The sequence below is a fragment of the Neopsephotus bourkii genome, unplaced genomic scaffold, assembly GCF_033783945.1.
Source record: "Neopsephotus bourkii isolate Nb327-2 ecotype Australia unplaced genomic scaffold, CSIRO-AGI_Nbou_v1 NB_1637, whole genome shotgun sequence".
NCBI lineage: Eukaryota > Metazoa > Chordata > Aves > Psittaciformes > Psittacidae > Neopsephotus > Neopsephotus bourkii.
This window is the reverse complement of record NW_026902112.1, coordinates 12532802-12551525: the sequence shown is the minus strand read 5'-3', so window position 1 is coordinate 12551525 and position 18724 is coordinate 12532802. Positions and strand designations below refer to the sequence as shown.

General features: G+C 56.0%; 3 protein-coding genes and 1 long non-coding RNA gene across 5 annotated transcripts; 3 read left to right on the top strand and 1 right to left on the bottom strand.

Moving 5' to 3' along the window:
- Positions 1-98: 98 nt before the first annotated feature.
- LOC133223457 (feather keratin 1-like) lies at positions 99-746 on the top strand. Its single transcript, XM_061374141.1, has one exon. It carries the CDS (start codon positions 432-434, stop codon positions 744-746), a length of 315 nt encoding a protein of 104 aa, XP_061230125.1. The 5' UTR covers positions 99-431.
- Positions 747-4007: 3261 nt separating this feature from the next.
- On the top strand, positions 4008-4763 carry LOC133223456 (feather keratin 1-like). Its single transcript, XM_061374140.1, has 2 exons — positions 4008-4190; positions 4429-4763. Exons 1-2 carry the CDS (start codon positions 4088-4090, stop codon positions 4761-4763), a joined length of 438 nt encoding a protein of 145 aa, XP_061230124.1. The 5' UTR covers positions 4008-4087.
- A 5861-nt stretch (positions 4764-10624) lies between these two features.
- Positions 10625-15184, top strand: GFUS (GDP-L-fucose synthase). 2 transcript variants are annotated; one of them, XM_061374247.1, is made up of 10 exons: positions 10630-11213; positions 11294-11408; positions 11643-11771; positions 11845-11918; positions 12687-12820; positions 12966-13030; positions 13215-13281; positions 13359-13438; positions 13620-13719; positions 14750-15184. In XM_061374247.1, exons 1-10 carry the CDS (start codon positions 11065-11067, stop codon positions 14803-14805), a joined length of 969 nt encoding a protein of 322 aa, XP_061230231.1. In that variant the 5' UTR covers positions 10630-11064; the 3' UTR covers positions 14806-15184. The 2 variants fall into 2 exon arrangements, with proteins under 2 accessions (XP_061230232.1, XP_061230231.1); XM_061374248.1 differs by lacking the exon at positions 11845-11918 and having other exon boundaries at positions 10625-11213; positions 12687-12804.
- Positions 15185-16062: 878 nt separating this feature from the next.
- On the bottom strand, positions 16063-16823 carry LOC133223418 (uncharacterized). Its single transcript, XR_009728566.1, has 3 exons — positions 16660-16823; positions 16336-16397; positions 16063-16163 (listed from the first exon to the last, which is right to left on the bottom strand). It is a non-coding gene; the product is annotated as an uncharacterized LOC133223418 (long non-coding RNA).
- Between the last annotated feature and the right edge of the window lie 1901 nt (positions 16824-18724).

Genomic DNA, 18724 nt, shown 5'->3' with positions numbered 1-18724 from the left:
AAACCCAACCACAGCTAATTGCTTGCAAGGATCTGCCATGCCCCAGCTGCTTGCACAAACATGCTGTCATGCACAAAGACTGTCTCAGAGCCCTCGGGCACTCCAGCACCAGCATAAAAGCCGGCCCAGCGCCTCTGTCCCTCACTCGCCTCTGCTGACGCCTTCTCCTGCGCGCTCAACAAGGTGAGCCTCAAGCCCCTTGCCCTCTGCTCCTGCCCCCCTGCCCCGGCTCTTCCAGCACGCTCTGCCCCAGCCTCAGCACCCCTCACGCCTCCCCAGCACCACAGCCCCACAGCCCCACACCAGCCTCCCCACTGCCTCGCCCTCCTGCACCACCGCCCCTCGCACCCCCACGCCCTCCGCTCTCCCCACACCCTCTCTTCCATTCTCTCCTCTCCTCTCCCCTGACAGGGCCCCTCCACCCCACACACATGGCCTGCTACGACCTCTGCCGCCCCTGCGGACCCACCCCGCTGGCCAACAGCTGCAACGAGCCCTGTGTCAGGCAGTGCGAGGACTCCCGCGTCGTCATCCAGCCTTCCGCCGTGCTGGTCACCCTGCCAGGACCCATCCTCAGCTCCTTCCCCCAGAGCACCGCCGTCGGATCCTCCTCATCCGCTGCCGTGGGCAACGTCCTCAGCGCCCAGGGAGTGCCCGTCTCCTCTGGGGGCTTCGGCTACGGCCTTGGCTACGGCTTCGGAGGCCTGGGCTGCTACGGCAGAGGAAGGGGATGCGACATCTGCTAAGGGCCGTTGACAGCACCATGACATCGACCGCCCATAGCATGGAAACAACAGCATGGACTAAGGACAAACCGTTGGCCCAATGCTGGTACATGCACTCAACATCTACACCTCCTCCCATCAAAGCACAATGAAATCAAGCAGTGAAATAGCCCAGTCCGAGCTACCTTTAACCAAGGTCCTTGGGCAATGTCTTCTCTAACTTCCTTCTGTGCACTGCTCCTTCTGCTATGCTCACCCACTCTCCTGCAAACACCTTCTCACATGACAAACCCAGGAGGTACCAACCTTCTGACATTCACACTGTGGGGCACAAAGATTTCAGGGCCCTGGCAATACCTACGACATACAAGGTCTTACTGGTGCCCCACTTTAACTCTGACTGGTTCCCTTCCACTTGCTGCTCCTGCCTTTTCACTGTGTTTATATTCAATAAACTTCTCCTGCATCACAGCCTCAGGCCCTTCCTCTTCATTTCTTCCAAAGACTCATCCAACCTCACCCAGCACAATTACTGGGCTCAACAGGACATCGGGGTGCTTAGAACAGCAGCACGAGACCTCTCTTTGGAACTGTAGCACCAGCAACACCACCCACTGGCACACGAGGAAAGATAATTGCATTCACTCTTCCTATATCCACCAGTGCTCTAACACCATCATAGGAAGACATAAAACCTGTTAGGCATGATTTACTCACTATGAAGCCATGGTGTCCATCAGTGATCACCTTTGTCTTTTCCATGTGCCTTGGCATAGTTTCCAGGACAAACTGCTCCATAATCTCTCCTGTCACAGAGGTGACATTGACCGGCCTTGAATTAACCTGGGCCTTCACTTGGACAATCTGGACCTCACTTGGAATATTGTGTACACTTCTGGTGTCCGCAACATAAAAAGCACATGCAACTGTTGGAACAAATCCAGAGGAGGCCTGCAACAATGACCACAAACTGGAGCACCTCCTGTATGAACATAGGCTGACAAAGTTGAGGCTGTTCACTCTGGAGAAGAGAAGCTGTGTGGAGACCTCAGAAGAGCTTCCAGTATCTGAAGGGGGCCTATAAGGATGCTGGCGAGGGACGCTTCATTAGGGACTGTGGTGATAGGACAAGGGGTAACGGGATAAATCTTATACAGGGGAAGTTTAGATTGGATAGAAGGATGAAATTCTTTACTGTTAGGGTGGTGAGGCACTGGAATGTGCTTCCCATGGAAGTTGTGAATGCTCCATCCCTGTCAGTGTTCAAGGCCAGGTTGGACAAAGCCTTGAGAGACATGGTCTAGTGTGAGGGGTCCCTGCCCATGGCAGGGGGGTTGGAAGTGCATGATCTTAAGGTCCTTTCCAACCCCAACTTTTCTATGATTCTATGATTCATCTCCACCTTTTAAACAATGAAGCTATCACCTGCCAACTTGCTGGCTGAGGACTTGATCATATTGGCCTGGTTCTTAATGAGGCTGCTGAACATAATGGCCCCACATCCATGTCCTATACAACTTGGCACTTGCCTCCAACTGAATGTCGTGCCACTCGTCACAAGACTCTGGGCTCAGCCCTTCAACCACTTTACACTCCACCGCACTGGCCCCACAACACAAAAGGTATTCTGTCAGCTTGATGAGCATGCAAGGCGTGAAAGGGTCAAAGGCTTTATAAAGACAACTAAGGTAACCATCAGCCATGGCTCTCTCCTCATCCACACTAATGGGCACTTCCACGCAGGGGAGCCACAGTTTAAGCAAGCATGAGTTACTATTTGCAAATATATGCTGAGGACTTCACATCAACTTCTCATCATTCCTGGCATTTGCAGTCCTTTCTGGGAAGATTTCCTACATCGCCTTCCATGGGAACAAGAGGAGACGCAACAGCTCCTGTTTGCCCAGTTCTTCCTTCCTATTCTTCTTCAAAACAAGAGACCATTCAGCTCTTCTAGCTTTTAGGAACCACTTCATTGTTGCACCGACCTTTGGGCTGCAAGGTCCCCATTCCACACACATTGGAGTCCACAGGCCATGGTCTCAGCTTGCTCTGGGGTCCTCAACTGAAGCCTTGGATGATCCTCAGGCCAACAGCCCCTCTTCACTGCACAGTCCAACAGCGTTCCGTGCAGGGGATCTGCTGACCACCACCTTCACTGCTGCGGAGTCTCTGCATCAACTCTTGCAGGGGACACAAGCTCACATCCCTCTGCTCTGAGGTCACACAGAAAACCCCCAGTACGAGGTCACGATAATCCTCACCTTGGCTCAGCAAGGCCCTGCATGGGGCACTGGGGACAAGTGCAGGACCAAGCCTGTAACCCAGCCCTGCTGTGAAGATGGGGCTCTTTCGTGGGTGGACTTTGGCTGGGCACCAAGTGCTCATTCAGCTCCTCTATCATTCCCCTTCCTCAGTTGTTGAGAGTTGAGATCAGGATATGAAGATCACTCACAGGTTTCCACAGGAAGCAAAACAGACTTGGCTCAGCAAAAATAATTTAATTTATCAAAACCAAAAGTCAGATTAGAATTACAAGAAACAAAACAGATCTTGAAACACCTTCCCCGAACCTTCTTCCAGATATTCCTTACCTCATGAATTACATATTCCCTTCCCCAGAGCAGCAGATGGGGATGATGATTGGTGGTTGTAGTCAGTTCAATATACACTGTTGCTAATCTTCTTTGCTCCTCACACTCTACTCATCCTCCAACCTGGGGTCCCTTCCAAGACAAACAGTCCTCCATGAATTTACCCAGCGTGTGTTCTTCAAACAGGATCCATGAGACATGGAGGAAGCTTCTCGCATGTTCTAACAGAAGCCACCACCGCAGCCGCATTTACCAAAACCTTCACACATAAACCCACTACAACAAGTACAACCTTAGAAACATAAAGAGACAGCAATAGACCCACAGAGCTCATCCTACAGGAAAGGACAGGCTTAAAGACAGGCTCAGCAACCTGGTAGAAAGGTGGGGAGGGACCAATTACAATGGAAAAGACAAATACTCATAGCCAGCACAGTTCCAAAGCACAGAGCAGCCTGAGGGCTGCAAGGACATGGGGCAGCCTCTTGACAATGGACCCGCAAACCACAGCATGCGAGTGCCATGCGATGACATCACGGACAAAACCCCACCTCTCCAATGTTTCCATTGCATGATCTGCTAAGCGTCCTGAAACGCACCATCAAAACCAAGCACTTGGCCTTTAATATTTGCACTTAAAAGCTGCCGCCAGGGCCAGATGGACACGTTCCCAACAGGAGGACATGCCAATGGAGCGCTGTGGGAAGGAGAACACGCCCCAGCTCGTGACTTGCCAGGCTGTGGCACGCACCAGCTGCTTGCTGACAAATGCTGCCATGCGCAAAGGCTGTCCCGCCCCTCGGGGACCAGCATAAAAGCCGGCCCAGCGCCTCTGTCCCTCACTCGCCTCTGCTGACGCCTTCTCCTGCGCGCTCAACAAGGTGAGCCTCAAGCCCCTTGCCCTCTGCTCCTGCCCCCCTGCCCCGGCTCTTCCAGCACGCTCTGCCCCAGCCTCAGCACCCCTCACGCCTCCCCAGCACCACAGCCCCACAGCCCCACACCAGCCTCCCCACTGCCTCGCCCTCCTGCACCACCGCCCCTCGCACCCCCACGCCCTACGCTCTCCCCACACCCTCTCTTCCATTCTCTCCTCTCCTCTCCCCTGACAGGGCCCCTCCACCCCACACACATGGCCTGCTACGACCTCTGCCGCCCCTGCGGACCCACCCCGCTGGCCAACAGCTGCAACGAGCCCTGTGTCAGGCAGTGCGAGGACTCCCGCGTCGTCATCCAGCCTCCCGCCGTGCTGGTCACCCTGCCAGGACCCATCCTCAGCTCCTTCCCCCAGAGCACCGCCGTCGGGTCCTCCTCATCCGCTGCCGTGGGCAACGTCCTCAGCGCCCAGGGAGTGCCCGTCTCCTCTGGGGGCTTCGGCTACGGCCTTGGCTACGGCTTCGGAGGCCTGGGCTGCTACGGCAGAGGAAGGGGATGCGACATCTGCTAAGGGCCATTGACAACACGCCTGAAAGCACTCACGTACAGCCTAGAAGCAAAGACGTGGACTGAGGATGCACCTCTGGGCTGTTTTTGATGAGTGGACCTGCCCTCAACAGCTTCTTATATCGAAGTACCAGGAGAGGAAGCAGGGCTTGGGGCCTGTTTGTACCATAGCGCATGGACCCTCCTCTTTTTTTCCACTTCTTTCTGTGCATCACTCCTTTGGCAATGTTCGGTACTTTCTGCTGTGAAAAACATCTCAAACAGCAAAAACCATTGAGGAAACTTCATGGATCTGCTCCTTCTGCAAGGCAAGAAGTCCTTGATACTCTGGCATAGTCTTCTGCAAGCACTAGACCTTGACAGATGGTCTCTCTACTTGCACCTCAGACCCTCTCCCCTCCAACTGGTGCTTTTATCTCTTCACTCTTTTACCTCATTAAAGTTCTCCTGCATCCCAGCCTGAGAAGCCTCCTCTTCCTTTCTTTTACCAAAGCTCTTCCAGCTTCACCCATCAGAAGTCAGGTCTCTACAGGCCATTAGGGTTGGTGGAAAAGGGCCACTAGTCATCTCCTAGGATAAAGGCCAGGACACCCAACTACAGTACACAGTGGCAGGTGGAGGCCTTCCAGGACATGACACATGCCCATCCACTGGCTCAAAGAAATGATTTGATGTGATAACACTTCTCTCTGCATACCTTGACTACCAGCACACACTTGACTAACTCAAGTTAGAGTTAGTAGCTAGTGTCCAGCTACAGCAGCTTGTCCTAGGCATGGACAGTTGGGTTTTCAGTAGCTTCCACCTTGGAGACTTCACAACCTCTTCCACTCATTGACCTTCCTTACACTAAAAAAGGATTTCCTTCTTTGCCCATGGAATTTCACCTTTTTTCCCTTCTGCCCAGAACCTTTTTTCCTGCCACTGATTACAAGCCTCTGCTCCCAGCCCTTCAGCCACTTTGCAGTCATCCTCACTGGGCTCTGTCACAACCCAGACTTTCTCTGCTTACTACGAGCGTGTAATGGGAGACAGTGACAAAGGCTTCCTTCAAGAACAGCTCAGCAATAGACACTGCTCTAATTTGGCCAACACCCAGTGGCTTCTACAGGGAAGACACAGAGGTTGGTCAAGGACAATTTCCACTCCCAAAATCCACACCTAAACCACAGCACATCACCCTGACCTTGCTGGGAATGACACTGCTCTCCAGGAAGGTTTCTTCTGTCACCTTCTGTGGGAATGAGGTCAGGTTCAACAGCCTCTGCTTTCTGGGAATGCACCTCCTGATCTTCTTCAGAATGAGGGGCATGAGCTCCCTGCCAGCCTACTGGAACTGCTCCCAGGCACCATGACTGGCTCCAGGAGCCCCGTGTCTCTCTTCTACTGGGGAGCCCAAAACTCAGCATGGAACTCTAGGTGATGCTTCACCAGGGATCAGTAGAGTGTCCATTCCTCCCCTTGCTGCAATGACCATAGGTATCCCATGCAGGGTGCCCAGTTCAGCACCCTCCTTGCTATGCAGTCCTTCTCTGACCCAGACGTGGGTTATTGTTTCATTGACCCCCTGGCTGCATGGTCCCCATTCCATCCATGCCAGATTTCCCAGGCCATGGTCTCACCTTGCTATAGGGTCCACAAATGATTCCTTGGGGGGATGCTCAGGCCACGAGAGCCTCCTCAATGCAGGGTCCAAAAGTGCAGGAGGTCCCCTCCCTGCTGCAGAGTCTCTGCACCACCTCTGCAGGGGCCCCCAACTCACCATCCCTCTGCTCTGAGGTCACACAGAAAGGCCCCAGTGGCTCAACAAGGCCCTGCGTGAGGCAATGGGGACATGGTGAAGGAACAAACCTGTGACCCTTGTCTGCTGTGAAGATGAGGCTCTGTGGGGCTGCATGACGAAGGAGCTGGTGGTGTGGTGATATTGACTTGTGCCACCCTCCTACCTCTCTTCCTTCCAGCCGGGGCCCTCAACCTCAGATCTTTGGGTACCAAAGATCACCAGTGAGCATCACTCTTTCTTCTCCATTGTTGCTTTTATTTCTCACTTTATAAAATGCTCCTGCAAAACAGGTGAGCTCTGGGCTGAGACAGGAACTCAGAGTCTCCAGGGCACTGAAATAGTCATAGAATCATAGAACGGTTTGGGTTGAAAGGGACCTTAAAGCTGCTCCAGCTCCAACCCCTGCCACGGGCAGGGACCCCTTCCACTAGGGCAGGGTGCTCCAAGCCCCTGTGTCCAACCTGGCCTTAAGCACTGCCAGGGATGGGGCAGCCACAGCTTCTCTGGGCACCCTGTGCCAGCGCCTCAGCACCCTCACAGTAAAGAACTTCTGCCTTATCTCCAACCTGAACTTCTCCTGTTTCAGTCTGAACCCATCACCCCTTGTCCTATCACTGCAGTCCCTGATGAAGAGTCCCTCTCCAGCATCCTTGTAGCCCCCTTCAGACACTGGAAGCTGCTCTGAGGTCTCCCCACAGCTTCTCTTCTCCAGGCTGAACAGCGCCAATGTTCTCAACCTGTCTCCATACAGGAGGTGCTCCAGCCCCTGAGCATCCTCATGGCCTCCTCTGGACTTGCTCCAACAGCTCCATGTCCTTCTTATGTTGAGGACCCCAGAACTGCACACAGTGCTGCAAGTGGGGTCTCACAAGAGCAGAGTAGAGGGGCAGGATCACCTCCTTCAACCTGCTGCTCACACTCCTTCTGGTGCAGCCCAGTATATGCTTGGCTTTCTGGGCTGTGAGCTAGGTCATGTAGATCCTCATTGAGGAGCTTGCTTCAGCTCCTCTTCATGTATAACTAATAGAAGACAAAGCCAAGGAATACCAGCTCTTATGAGCCATAGCTGTTCCCTTTGGAATCCATGCAGCTTGACATCAGCCCTTGGACTGGAACGGGTGTAGGATCTCATCTCCCTGCAGCCCTGTGACATGCCCGAGCAGCCAGGCCCGGCGGGATGTCTGCCTCATGCTTCACAGCGTGTCTCAGCCCAAACTTGCTCCAGAGCTGCTTATTTTGGGCACAGTCAGCTCAGACGGGTTCAAGGGAGCACTGGGAGGAGGCTCACAGACATGTTGCCTTCTGCCCAGCACCAGCACATGCCTCTCCCATCCACCCTGGGGATCCAGGTCTGTTTGGTTGCCCCATCCTTAAGGGACCCTAAGCTAGGCAGGCAGCAGGAGGGATGTGAAACAGGTCCTAATGGGACTCTCAGCCACCCAGCCCAGATCCGTATCTCAAAGCAGCACCCAAACCCCATTGTGGTTGCAGCCACACATGGACTTTCCCCTTGTCTCCCTCCTTCAAGAGGACTGGACTCAGCAGAACCTAATGTGATGACAGCAAGGATGTTCTTGCACAGCAGCTCCTCCCAGTCCCATGAACTATGAATCTCCAAGAAGTCAGACTCATTCCTGTCCCAACCCAAGTCAGAAATTCTCCATATTCACTATGAGAAACCACCCAATGTTAGCAAGAGCAAGGAAAAGCTGTGGCCATCGCTCCCCTTCCCATCCCAGCCTTCCCCTTTGGGGCTCTGCAAGCCTGTCCCCATTGCCAAGAGGCTGCATGTTGGTGGGGAGCAACCCACAATCCCTATGGAAACTGGTGGGAGCTGGGCTTCTTGGGATAAAATGAACTGAAGCCAGCATGGAGGGAGGCACATGACCTGGAAAAGAGCCATAGAACTGGAATCCAATTGGGAGAGGGATGCTTAGAGCTGGTGTGTCTCACCTGGGCTCCTGGAGCTCGACCACAACCATACGGCATCCTCGCATTCCACGCTGGGATGGGCTGCATCCAGGCAGTTCATACCCATCTGCCCCACTTTCCTCGGAGAAACAGGGAAGGCAGAGCAGGGAGTGGGGCTGGAATCCAAACTGGAGCAAAAAAAAGGTCACCCACAAGGAAGCTTCATTATGGAAACCACACATCATGAAGCAGCATTTCTCTGATGGGATCTGGCCAAGCTTTACCCTGCCTTGCTGCAAGCTCCTGGGCTGTGCTCTGGTTTGGGGCATGCAGAAGACCTGCCCAGCTGAGCTCAGCCAGAAAGGGTTATCCCGAAGTAGTGCCCAAAGCTCGTGGGAAGCAGCAGGAAGCTCCCAATAGCACCTGTAACATCTTCCTCAGCCTTCTCCATTGCCCTGGCTCGTCTATCAGATGCCCCACCATTGGAAGTGATCAGGGTCAGATTGGATGGGGCTTGGAGCGACCCGGTCACACACACACCCCCCATCAGGAAAACTCGGCTCGCTTTTAATCTCAGCTTAAATGCATTACAGATGATTAAACCTTTTCCCATCGAATTCCCTTTTGATGAGCCCTTTGTGTTAGCGAGAAGGGAACCTGCACCCCCTTCCCATTCCCTTCCCTTTCCCCACTTCCCATTGCCTTTCCCTTCCCCAGGTCCCTGTGTCTCCGGCTCGGTGGCAGGTCACGGTGTTCCCGGCACCGTAGCTGGTCACGGTGTGTCCCGATGCTGTAGCAGACCCCGGTGCTCACGGTGTCCCGATGCTGTGGCCGGTCACGGTGTGTCCCGATGCTGTAGCAGACCCCGGTGCTCACGGTGTCCCGATGCTGTAGCCGGTCACGGTGTGTCCCGATGCTGTAGCAGATCCCGGTGCTCACGGTGTCCCGATGCTGTAGCCGGTCACGGTGTGTCCCGATGCTGTAGCAGACCCCGGTGCTCACGGTGTCCCGATGCTGTAGCCGGTCACGGTGTGTCCCGATGCTGTAGCAGATCCCGGTGCTCACGGTGTCCCGATGCTGTAGCCGGTCACGGTGTGTCCCGATGCTGTAGCGGGTGTGGTGTGTGTGTGGGTGGTGTGTGTGTGTGGTGGTGTGGTGTGTGTGTGGGTGGTGTGTCTGTAGCCGGTCACGGTATGTCCCGATGCTGTAGCAGACCCCGGTGCTCACGGTGTCCCAATGCTGTGGCTGGTCCCGGTGTTCCCTGGCTCGGACTCCATTTCCCGAGCAGCCGAGAGGCGGCGCCCGGTAACGGCAGCAGGAAGTGCGGCCGAGCCGAGCCGAGCCGAGCCGAGCCGAATCGAATGCAGCCGAGTGCAGCCGAACGGGCCGAGGAAGCCGAGCCCCTCCGGGCCGAGCCCAGTGAAGCCCTTCCGGGCCCAGCCGAGCGCCGCCGAACGGAGCTGAGCGACCGAGCCGAGCGGAGCCGAATCCAGCCGAGCCCCGCCGGGGAGCCGAGCGGAGCCGAGTGCAGCCGAGCCCCGTTCCGGGGTGAGACGGAGCTCCTCGGCCCACACCAAGGAGCGTTTCGGGGGGCAGCCCCCCCCACCACGGGAGTACTCGGGGGGTGCAGGGGTGGGGGGCCCCGGAGGGGAGGGATGGGGGGCGGGGCTGGGGGGTGGGGAGGAGTGAGGTGTGGACGTGGGGTTTGGGGTGCATGGGAGATGCGGGGTGCAGAGCTGGGGTTTGGGGTGCAGGGGAGATGTGGGGTTCAGAGCTGAGGTTTGGGGTGCAGGGGAGATGTGGGGTTCAGAGCTGAGGTTTGGGGTGAAGAGGAGTTGTGGGGTGCATGGGAGATGCGTGGTGCAGAGCTGGGGTTTGGGGAGCAAGGGAGATGTGGGGTTCAGAGCTGAGGTTTGGGATGAAGAGGAGTTGTGGGGTGCAGATCTGGGTGCAGACCTGGAGTTTGGGGTGCAGGGGGAAGAGTGGGTGCAGATCTGAGTGAAGACCTGGGATCTGGGGTACAGGGGGAGATATGGGGTGCAAACCCGGGGTTTGGGGTGAAGGATTTCTAGGGTGCAAGACGGGATGTGGGGTGCAGGCATGGAGTTGGGGCTCAGGGGAGACATGGGATTCAGACCTGGGAGTTGGGGTGCAGGGGAGATATGGGGTGCAGACTTAAGATTTGAGGTGCAGGGGGAGATCTGGGGTGCAGACCTGGGACCTGTGCATGGGGGGGGATGTGGGGTGAACCTCCCTTTTCAGAGGCCGGGCAGTGCTGTGTGTCACAACGTGGCAGCATCTGGCTCCAGCCCAGGTGCCACCTCCACAGGAGGAGCCCGTGGGGCCACCAACCAGCTCGTTCATTAGCAACCACAGCTGACCAGTTCCTGCTGCCCCGGCACCACCGGGCTCCCCTCTTCCTCTTTCCTTCCTGCTTGGGCTGGAACAAGAGGATAAAGGGCCCCTAAAATTGATCCCATGGGCATGATGCTCACGGGTGCCCGCACCAGGGTGGGGGTGAGCTCCGTGGTCCATAGCCAGGACCCTCAAGGTGAACCCCAAGGTGACCCCAGCTTATTTCCCCTCTACTCCACATAGGGTTTTGGCCACGATGGAGGTGACGGAGCCGGTGGCCAAACGCATCCTGGTGACGGGTGGCACCGGCTTGGTGGGAAAAGCCATTGAGAAGGTGGTGGCTGATGGAGAGGGGCGCCCGGATGAGGAGTGGATCTTTGTGTCCTCCAGAGACGCCGACTTGACGTGAGTTGGTGGGGTTTTCCCTTGGGAAGCCTCCAGTCTCCTCCATTGACCCCACTGAACCCCAATATCTCCGACCTCAGGAGTGCCACAGAGACCAAAGCCCTGTTTGAGCAGCACAGGCCCACCCATGTCATCCATCTGGCTGCAATGGTTGGAGGTCTCTTCAAAAACATCCGCTACAACCTGGATTTTTGGGTGAGCACCCGGGGAATGGGCACTTCCAGGGTCCCTGTGGGTGCTGCAGCCCCAAGGTGGGACACAGGGACATGGCTTGCTCTGCTCCAATGGCTAAACCAGGTCTCCTCTGGTTTCTGGAGCTGCTTATGAGTTATTACCCGTAGGGTGCAGGGTTCTGGGGAGCACAGAGCTTGGATATGGTGGGATTTGGTGGACTCACCCCAGAGATCTCAAACACGCCTCCATCCCTAGAGGAGAAACATCCATATCAACGACAACGTCCTGCATTCAGCGTATGAGACAGGGGTGCAGAAGGTGGTCTCCTGCCTTTCCACCTGCATCTTCCCGGACAAGACAACGTATCCCATTGATGAGACCATGGTGAGCATCTCCATTGCCATGCACAGCCCAGAAGAGGTCCCTGCCCTGCTTAACTCTGCTCTGTCATCCCCAGATTCACAACGGGCCACCTCACAGCTCCAACTTTGGTTACTCCTATGCCAAGAGGATGATTGACATCCAGAACAGGTATGAGGGAACAGATGGGAGAGCCCTTGTAGGATGTAAGCACCCATTGCTTATCAGGACAAAGGGAATTCCATGGGATTCCCAGTAATTAAACAGAGCTGGGGGAGATAACCTGGGCTCAGCACATAGAGGTGCAGGTCAAAGGAGGTGATCCTGCCCCTTTGCTCTGCTCTGCTCTGGTGAGACCTCACTTGCAGCACTGGGTGCAGTTCTGGTGTCAACATCAGAAGGACATGGAGCAGTTGGAGCAAGTCCAGAGGAGGCCACGAGGATGCTCAGGGGCTGGAGCAGCTCCTGTATGGAGCCAGGCTGAGAACATTGGGGCTGTTGAGCCTGGAGAAGAGAAGCTGCGTGGAGACCTCAGAGCAGCTTCCAGTGTCTGAAGGGGGCTACAAGGATGCTGGAGAGGGACTCTTCATCAGGGACTGCAGTGATAGGACAAGGGGTGATGGGTTCAGACTGAAACAGGGGAAGTTCAGGTTGGAGATAAGGAAGAAGCTCTTCCCTGTGAGGGTGCTGAGGCGCTGGCACAGGGTGCCCAGAGAAGCTGTGGCTGCCCCATCCCTGGCAGTGCTCAAGGCCAGGTTGGACACAGGGGCTTGGAGCACCCTGCTCTAGTGGAAGGGGTCCCTGCCCGTGGCAGGGGTTGGAGCTGGGTGAGCTTTAAGGTCCCTTCCAGCCCAAACCATTTTATGCTTCTGGAGCCAGCTCCATGCTGGAGGGGGGGGGGGTGACCACAGTTGTTTGACCTCCCCTGCTCTTACCCAGGGGCTACTTCGAGCAGCACGGCTGCCGCTTCACCGCCGTCATCCCCACCAACGTCTTTGGACCACACGACAACTTCAACATCGAGGATGGCCACGTCTTGCCAGGGCTCATCCACAAGGTCTACCTGGCCAAACGTGAGTGCAGCAGGACTGCTTGCGGCTTTTGGGGGGAGGGTGGGGTTGTTTTGGGGGGGTTCCCCTCCTGTCTGCTCTGTAGGGTAGGTGGGATGAACGGAGCTGGCTCTGATGCTCATGGGCTTGCTCTCCCTTCCTCCTACAGAGAATGGCTCTGCTCTGACCGTCTGGGGCACAGGCAAGCCCAGGAGACAGTTCATCTACTCCCTGGTATGGCCTTGGGGACTACCCTCCTCCCATGGCTTGGGGAGGGCCGGGTATGGGGCTTAGGGGACCATTGGAGTCCACCTGGGTTGTCCTGGGCAGCGTTGGGCATCCTCAGGGCTTGATCCTCTTGTGATGGGAGGGCTGGGGGACAATAGACCCCCCCTAAGAACCATTTGCCCTTCCACAGGACCTGGCCAGGCTTTTCCTCTGGGTCCTACGGGAATACGATGAGGTGGAACCCATCATCTTGTCAGGTGAGACCCCAAAATCCCCCCTCAACCCCTTCGCAAGAGGATGGCGCCACTAGCCTCAATCATGCCCATCTCCACAGTGGGAGAAGAAGATGAAGTCTCCATCAGGGAGGCAGCAGAAGCTATTGTGGAGGCCATGGACTTCAGGGGAGAGCTTCTTGTATCCTTCTCCACAGGTTGGACCCCTTGTTTGTGGGGCTGCTGCAGCATGGGCAGCACCTCACTTTCCACCAGCATCCATAGGGCTCTAGGAAAGACGCTGTGGTCCAGAACATCCCTCCCATAGGACACAGTGGGACAAAGCAAGACCTGTGCTTTCCCCTTAACCATTCCTATCCCAGTTTGACACCACCAAGGCCGATGGGCAGTTCAAGAAGACAGCCAGCAATGCCAAGCTACGGCGCTACCTGCCCAGCTTCCAGTTCACACCCTTCAGGCAAGGTGAGATGGGGTCTCCATGAAAGACTGAGGTCCTACCCACCACAGTTACCCTTGGTGGCATCAGGGTAGACCATCCTTTCAATGGGGGCTTGTAAGAAAGATGGGGACAGACTGTGTAGTAGGGCCTGTTGTGATAGGACAATGGGTTGGGTTGGAAAGGGCGTTAAAGCTCAGCTACTTCCAGCCCCTTACCATGGGCAGGGACACCTTCTACTAGACCAGGTTGCTCCAAGCTCCATCCAACCTGGCTTTTGTAGTGGTTTTAAACTAAAAGAGGAAGAATCATAGAATAGTTAGGGTTGGAAAGGACCTTAAGATCATCAAGTTCCAACCCCCCTGCCATGGGCAGGGACACCTCGCTCTAAACCATATCACCCAAGGCCTCATCCAGCCTAGCCTTGAACACTGCCAGGGATGGAGCATTCACAACCTCCCTGGGCAACCCATTCCAGTGCCTCAGCACTCTAACAGGAAAGAATTTCCTCCTTATATCCAATCTAAACTTCCCCTGTTTAAGTTTTAACCCATTACCTACCACTGCAGTCCCTGATGGAGAGTCCATCCCCAGCATCCCTGTAGCCCCCTTCAGACACTGGAAGCTGCTCTGAGGTCTCCACGCAGCTTCTCTTCTCCAGGCTGAACAGCCCCAATGTTCTCAGCCTGGCTCCATACAGGAGCTGCTCCAGCCCCTGATCATCCTTGTGGCCTCCTCTGGACTTGCTCCAACAGATCCATGTCCTTTTTATGTTGAGGACACCAGAACTGTACACAATACTCCAAGTGAGGTTTATGTTGAAGGTGGTGAGACACTGGACCAGGCTGCCCAAAGAGGTGGTAGATTCCCCATCCCTGCCAATGTTCAAGGCCAGGTTGGACACAGGGGCTTGGAGCAAGCTGCTCTACTGGAAGGTGTCCCTGCCCATGGCAGGGGGCTGGAACTGGCTGAGCTTTAAGGTCCCTTCCAGCCCAAACCATTTCATGCCCAAACTGCATTCCCAATCCCAAACCTATCCCATCTTCTCCCTCCCAGCCGTGAAGGAGACCTGCGCCTGGTTCAGCACCAACTACGCCAACGCCAGGAAGTGATGGGTCAATGCTGCGCCGGCATCATCCTCTTCAACTCAGGGTTGTCCTTTGCTGGGGCAGAGGACGGGGCTGGGGGGGGACACAGTGACGTTTCCAAAGTACAAAAGGGCCACCAGAGCCCACTGCGAAGCCACCATGGTCCCACCTGCTGCTGGGAGCAGTGTGGGATGCTCAGTGCAGGTGGAAAGGACGTTTGGGCACCCCGAAAGGTGCTGGGACCCCAGACTAGATGGTAGCAACCAACTAGAGCCACAGCCTTTGCTGTGTCCAAGAAGCTGGTGGCTCTGGCTGGGCTCTAATGGGTTACACTACTAATTACCTGTAATTAGGCTGTAATAAAGGGAAGGTGATCAGGGTTCCTCTGGCACAGGAATGGCAACCAGGCCTTTGCTGTTGGTTTTGGCAAAGCCCCAGCGTCAGAATGGGGGGACACCAGACTGGGGGAAGCTCCAGTTTCAAACAGGGCATTCATTAAAATGGATGGAAATAGATTATTAGTGATGGGATGAGGAGCATCTGCTCTGCAGGACAGTCCCATACCCACATCGAATGGCACCTTCAGGGTCCTGAGCACCACCACGTGCTCTCCAGCAGGACCTGGAAGAGCCAAGAGAGGGTTTAAAACCCCTCTGGGAGGGAGTAGAGGGTCAACCATGGGGAGATGAGCCCATGGCCAAGCTCCTGCATGAGGTTCAACCAATGGCATGGACATGGCAGAAGTCCTGCCCAGGGGTGGCTTTCTTCCAGCATCGCTGCCTGGCCTTTGTGAGCCCTTGGCATAGGGACTGTGAGGACAGCAAGGAGCTAACAGCAGAGGAGAGACTCATCAGCACCCCAGAAAGCCTCCCCAGCAGGGTTGTCCCCCCAGTGTCAGGTCAGTGACAATGACACCGGCCCTTAGTGGCCCTGGAGAAGGGATGTCCTCTATGGATGGAATTCATATCACTAGACTTGCTTGGGCTGCAGGGTTTGGGCTCCCAGTGCTTCCCAGTGCCCACAGACACCTCCAACATCTGGTTGGAGAAGAAGGGTTTAGATGGCATCCTCCATGCCTGCTGACAGCCTTGTCCTGCAGATGTCCCTTGACCCCTGAGGACACATGGATCATACAGGACACCCCCTTCCACCCAAGGTTTCTCCCTGTGTGTTACGTCCCCAGCCCTGGCCCCTCTCCCAATGGGGTGTCCTGCACCCACGAGTATGGTCATGATGAGGACCTGACCCTCAAGGGGACATCCCACCCCACACTTACCCTCCGTGAGCTCAGCTTTGAACTCCAGCCCCCATGGGGGGTGATGTGTGTCCTGCTGTGCTGGGGAGGTCCCCTGCCATGGCTGAGGGCTGCGCCAGGCTTGGCTCTGCAGGAACACGGCATTGGTGCTGATGCTCCCATCACTGCTGTGCCCAGGACAGCAGGGAAACACAAGACATGGCCCAGCACAGGATGGGGACATGCTGGAGCTGCAGACCCCAGCCTTCTCCCCACCTCATGGTCATCTCTCCCATGTCCTCCTGCCTGGAAGCTCTCACCTTGCAGGCAGCTCATCTCCATCCTGTCCAGCTCCTCCTGCAACAGCTTCATTCCCCACTGCCTACATGGGGAGGAGGAAAACCAGAGCCCCATCACCTTGGTCCTTCTGTGTCACCATCACAACCCCTGCCTCCAACTTCCCCACAGCCTCCTTTGGGCAGAAATAGGGCAGGGAAGTGGGATGAGGTGGCCAAAAGCTGCAGACAAGCCACCAAGATGTGTCCTGTTCCTGGGGACCAATGGTGGCAGCAGGATGGGACATCAATGATGGAGCCTAGCAGCAATTGAGGGTGCCATGCCCATGCCCCCCAAACATCTCCTACCTGTTTGTGGTGGAGGTGAGCCAGTGATGGGGTTCTTCCTGGAGAAGCAGCATCCATGGTGCCTGCACAGCACCACCACAGTAACCTGCCACCAGCCACTGCCCTGTGGGGAACAGAGGGGGTGGGAGAGGACAGAGCACCCCCAAGTTGAGGTATCCCCAACCATGCCCGCCCAACATCCATCCCCACCTGGGCCAGGATTACTTCCAGCCCCTTACCATGGGCAGGGACACCTTCTACTAGACCAGGTTGCTCCAAGCTCCATCCAACCTGGCTTTTGTAGTGGTTTTAAACTAAAAGAGGAAGAATCATAGAATCATAGAATAGTTGGAAAGGACCTTAAGATCATCAAGTTCCAACCCCGTTGCCATGGGCAGGGACACCTCGCTCTAAACCATATTACCCAAGGCCTCGTCCAACCTGGCCTTGAACACTGCCAGGGATGGAGCATTCACAACCTCCCTGGGCAACCCATTCCAGTGCCTCACCACCCTAACAGGAAAGAATTTCCTCCTTATATCCAATCTAAACTTCCCCTGTTTCAGTTTTAACCCATTACCCCTTGTCCTGTCACTACAGTTGTTGTCCTGCAACCACAAGAGGTTGGGTTGGTCCCCATAGCGGGACCCAGGGACAAAGCAGCCTCCTGCTGATGGCTCTTACCCATCCTCTGGGTGATGTCCTCCACAAGCTGGGCCAGCCGGTGCTGCTCCCTGCTGCTGAGGGTCTCATCCTGCACCGCCTCCTGCAGGTTGTGGTGGGTTGGGGTCTCCAGGCATGGTTGCAGACCCCCATCCGGTGGCTTCCCTTGCCCCTCCTGAGGTCGACATTGGGGTGGTGATGATGGGAGGTGGCTCCACAGCCCCCCGTGGTGGTGCCCATGTGCAACAGGGGCTGTCCCCATGGGCATCCCAAGATGAGCCCTCGGTGTTGAACCTGCATCCCATGGCACTGGGGAAAGAGACTCCTTTGGAAGCAAGGAAGGATGGAGGTGGGAAGAGGCTTGGTAGTGGAAACCTGTGTCTGCAACAGGGGAAATGGACTAAATAGGGCTGGTTTTGACCCAAAATGAGGAGGGGAGGCTGAGCAGAGGTGGTTGGGTGCTCCTCAGGCTCTGCAGCTACAAGGAACAGGTTCACCACCAGCTCGGGTACCTCCTCCTCATTGAGGTTGCTGTGGGACAACTGGAGCTGCACCATGGTGGCAGCACTGGAGTCACCCATGGGTGCTGCCAGCACAGCCAAGGTGATGAGGGCTAAAAAGGGGATGGGTTTGGGTGCAAAATAAAGAGAAATAGTATAAGGACACCCCAGCACTTGGCCTTTGCCACCAAACCCATCCCGTGCCAACACAGAGCACCCCACATCTGGCAAGGGGAGTACCCAGGGTGGGGGATCCCAATGACCCCCATTCCCAGCCGTGGAGCGGAAGCCTCACAACCACACCTGATGGGCACCAGAGTCCGGGGGTGATGGGACCCTGCGTGAGGCTTTGTCCTGGAGCTGCTCATCCCTTGGGGTCACCTCGAAGGGGACACCTGGGGGGGTCCTCACGTCCTCCTGGGGGGTGCTGAGGCCCAGCCACCCAAATGACCTGGCTGTGGTGCAGAGGAGCAGCAGAGCCCAGCAGCTCCAGGGCAGCAGCATAATGGGGGGGTGGTCCAGGGGGGGGACACCCAAAGGCTGGGAGGTGATACCCCAAATACAAGGACAAGCTGGGGGGGGGGGACCCCCCAGTACACACAGGGGTATGAGGGGCAGCCCAAGCTTGGAGTGATGGGGGGAGTAAAGGGGGGCATAAAGGGAGGAGGATGGAAGGGAAGGGGATAAAGGGAGGAGGATGGAAGGGAAGGGGATAAAGGGAGGAGGATGGAAGGGAAGGGGATAAAGGGAGGAGGATGGAAGGGAGAGGGATAAAGGGAGGAGGATGGAAGGGAAGGGGATAAAGGGAGGAGGATGGAAGGGAAGGGGATAAAGGGAGGAGGATGGAAGGGAAGGGGATAAAGGGAGGAGGATGGAAGGGAAGGGGATAAAGGGAGGAGGATGGAAGGGAAGGGGATAAAGGG

Bases quoted from the DNA above. Each gene is read 5' to 3' on its own strand.
- LOC133223457 (XM_061374141.1), top strand. From the start codon at position 432: ATGGCCTGCTACGACCTCTGCCGCCCCTGCGGACCCACCCCGCTGGCC.
- GFUS (XM_061374247.1), top strand. From the start codon at position 11,065: ATGGAGGTGACGGAGCCGGTGGCCAAACGCATCCTGGTGACGGGTGGC. The intron at 11,919-12,686 runs GTATGAGGGAAC...GCTCTTACCCAG, and splicing joins ATGATTGACATCCAGAACAG to GGGCTACTTCGAGCAGCACG. The intron at 13,439-13,619 runs GTATCCTTCTCC...TTCCTATCCCAG, and splicing joins ACTTCAGGGGAGAGCTTCTT to TTTGACACCACCAAGGCCGA.
- LOC133223456 (XM_061374140.1), top strand. From the start codon at position 4,088: ATGCTGCCATGCGCAAAGGCTGTCCCGCCCCTCGGGGACCAGCATAAA. The intron at 4,191-4,428 runs GCTCAACAAGGT...CTCCCCTGACAG, and splicing joins GCTGACGCCTTCTCCTGCGC to GGCCCCTCCACCCCACACAC.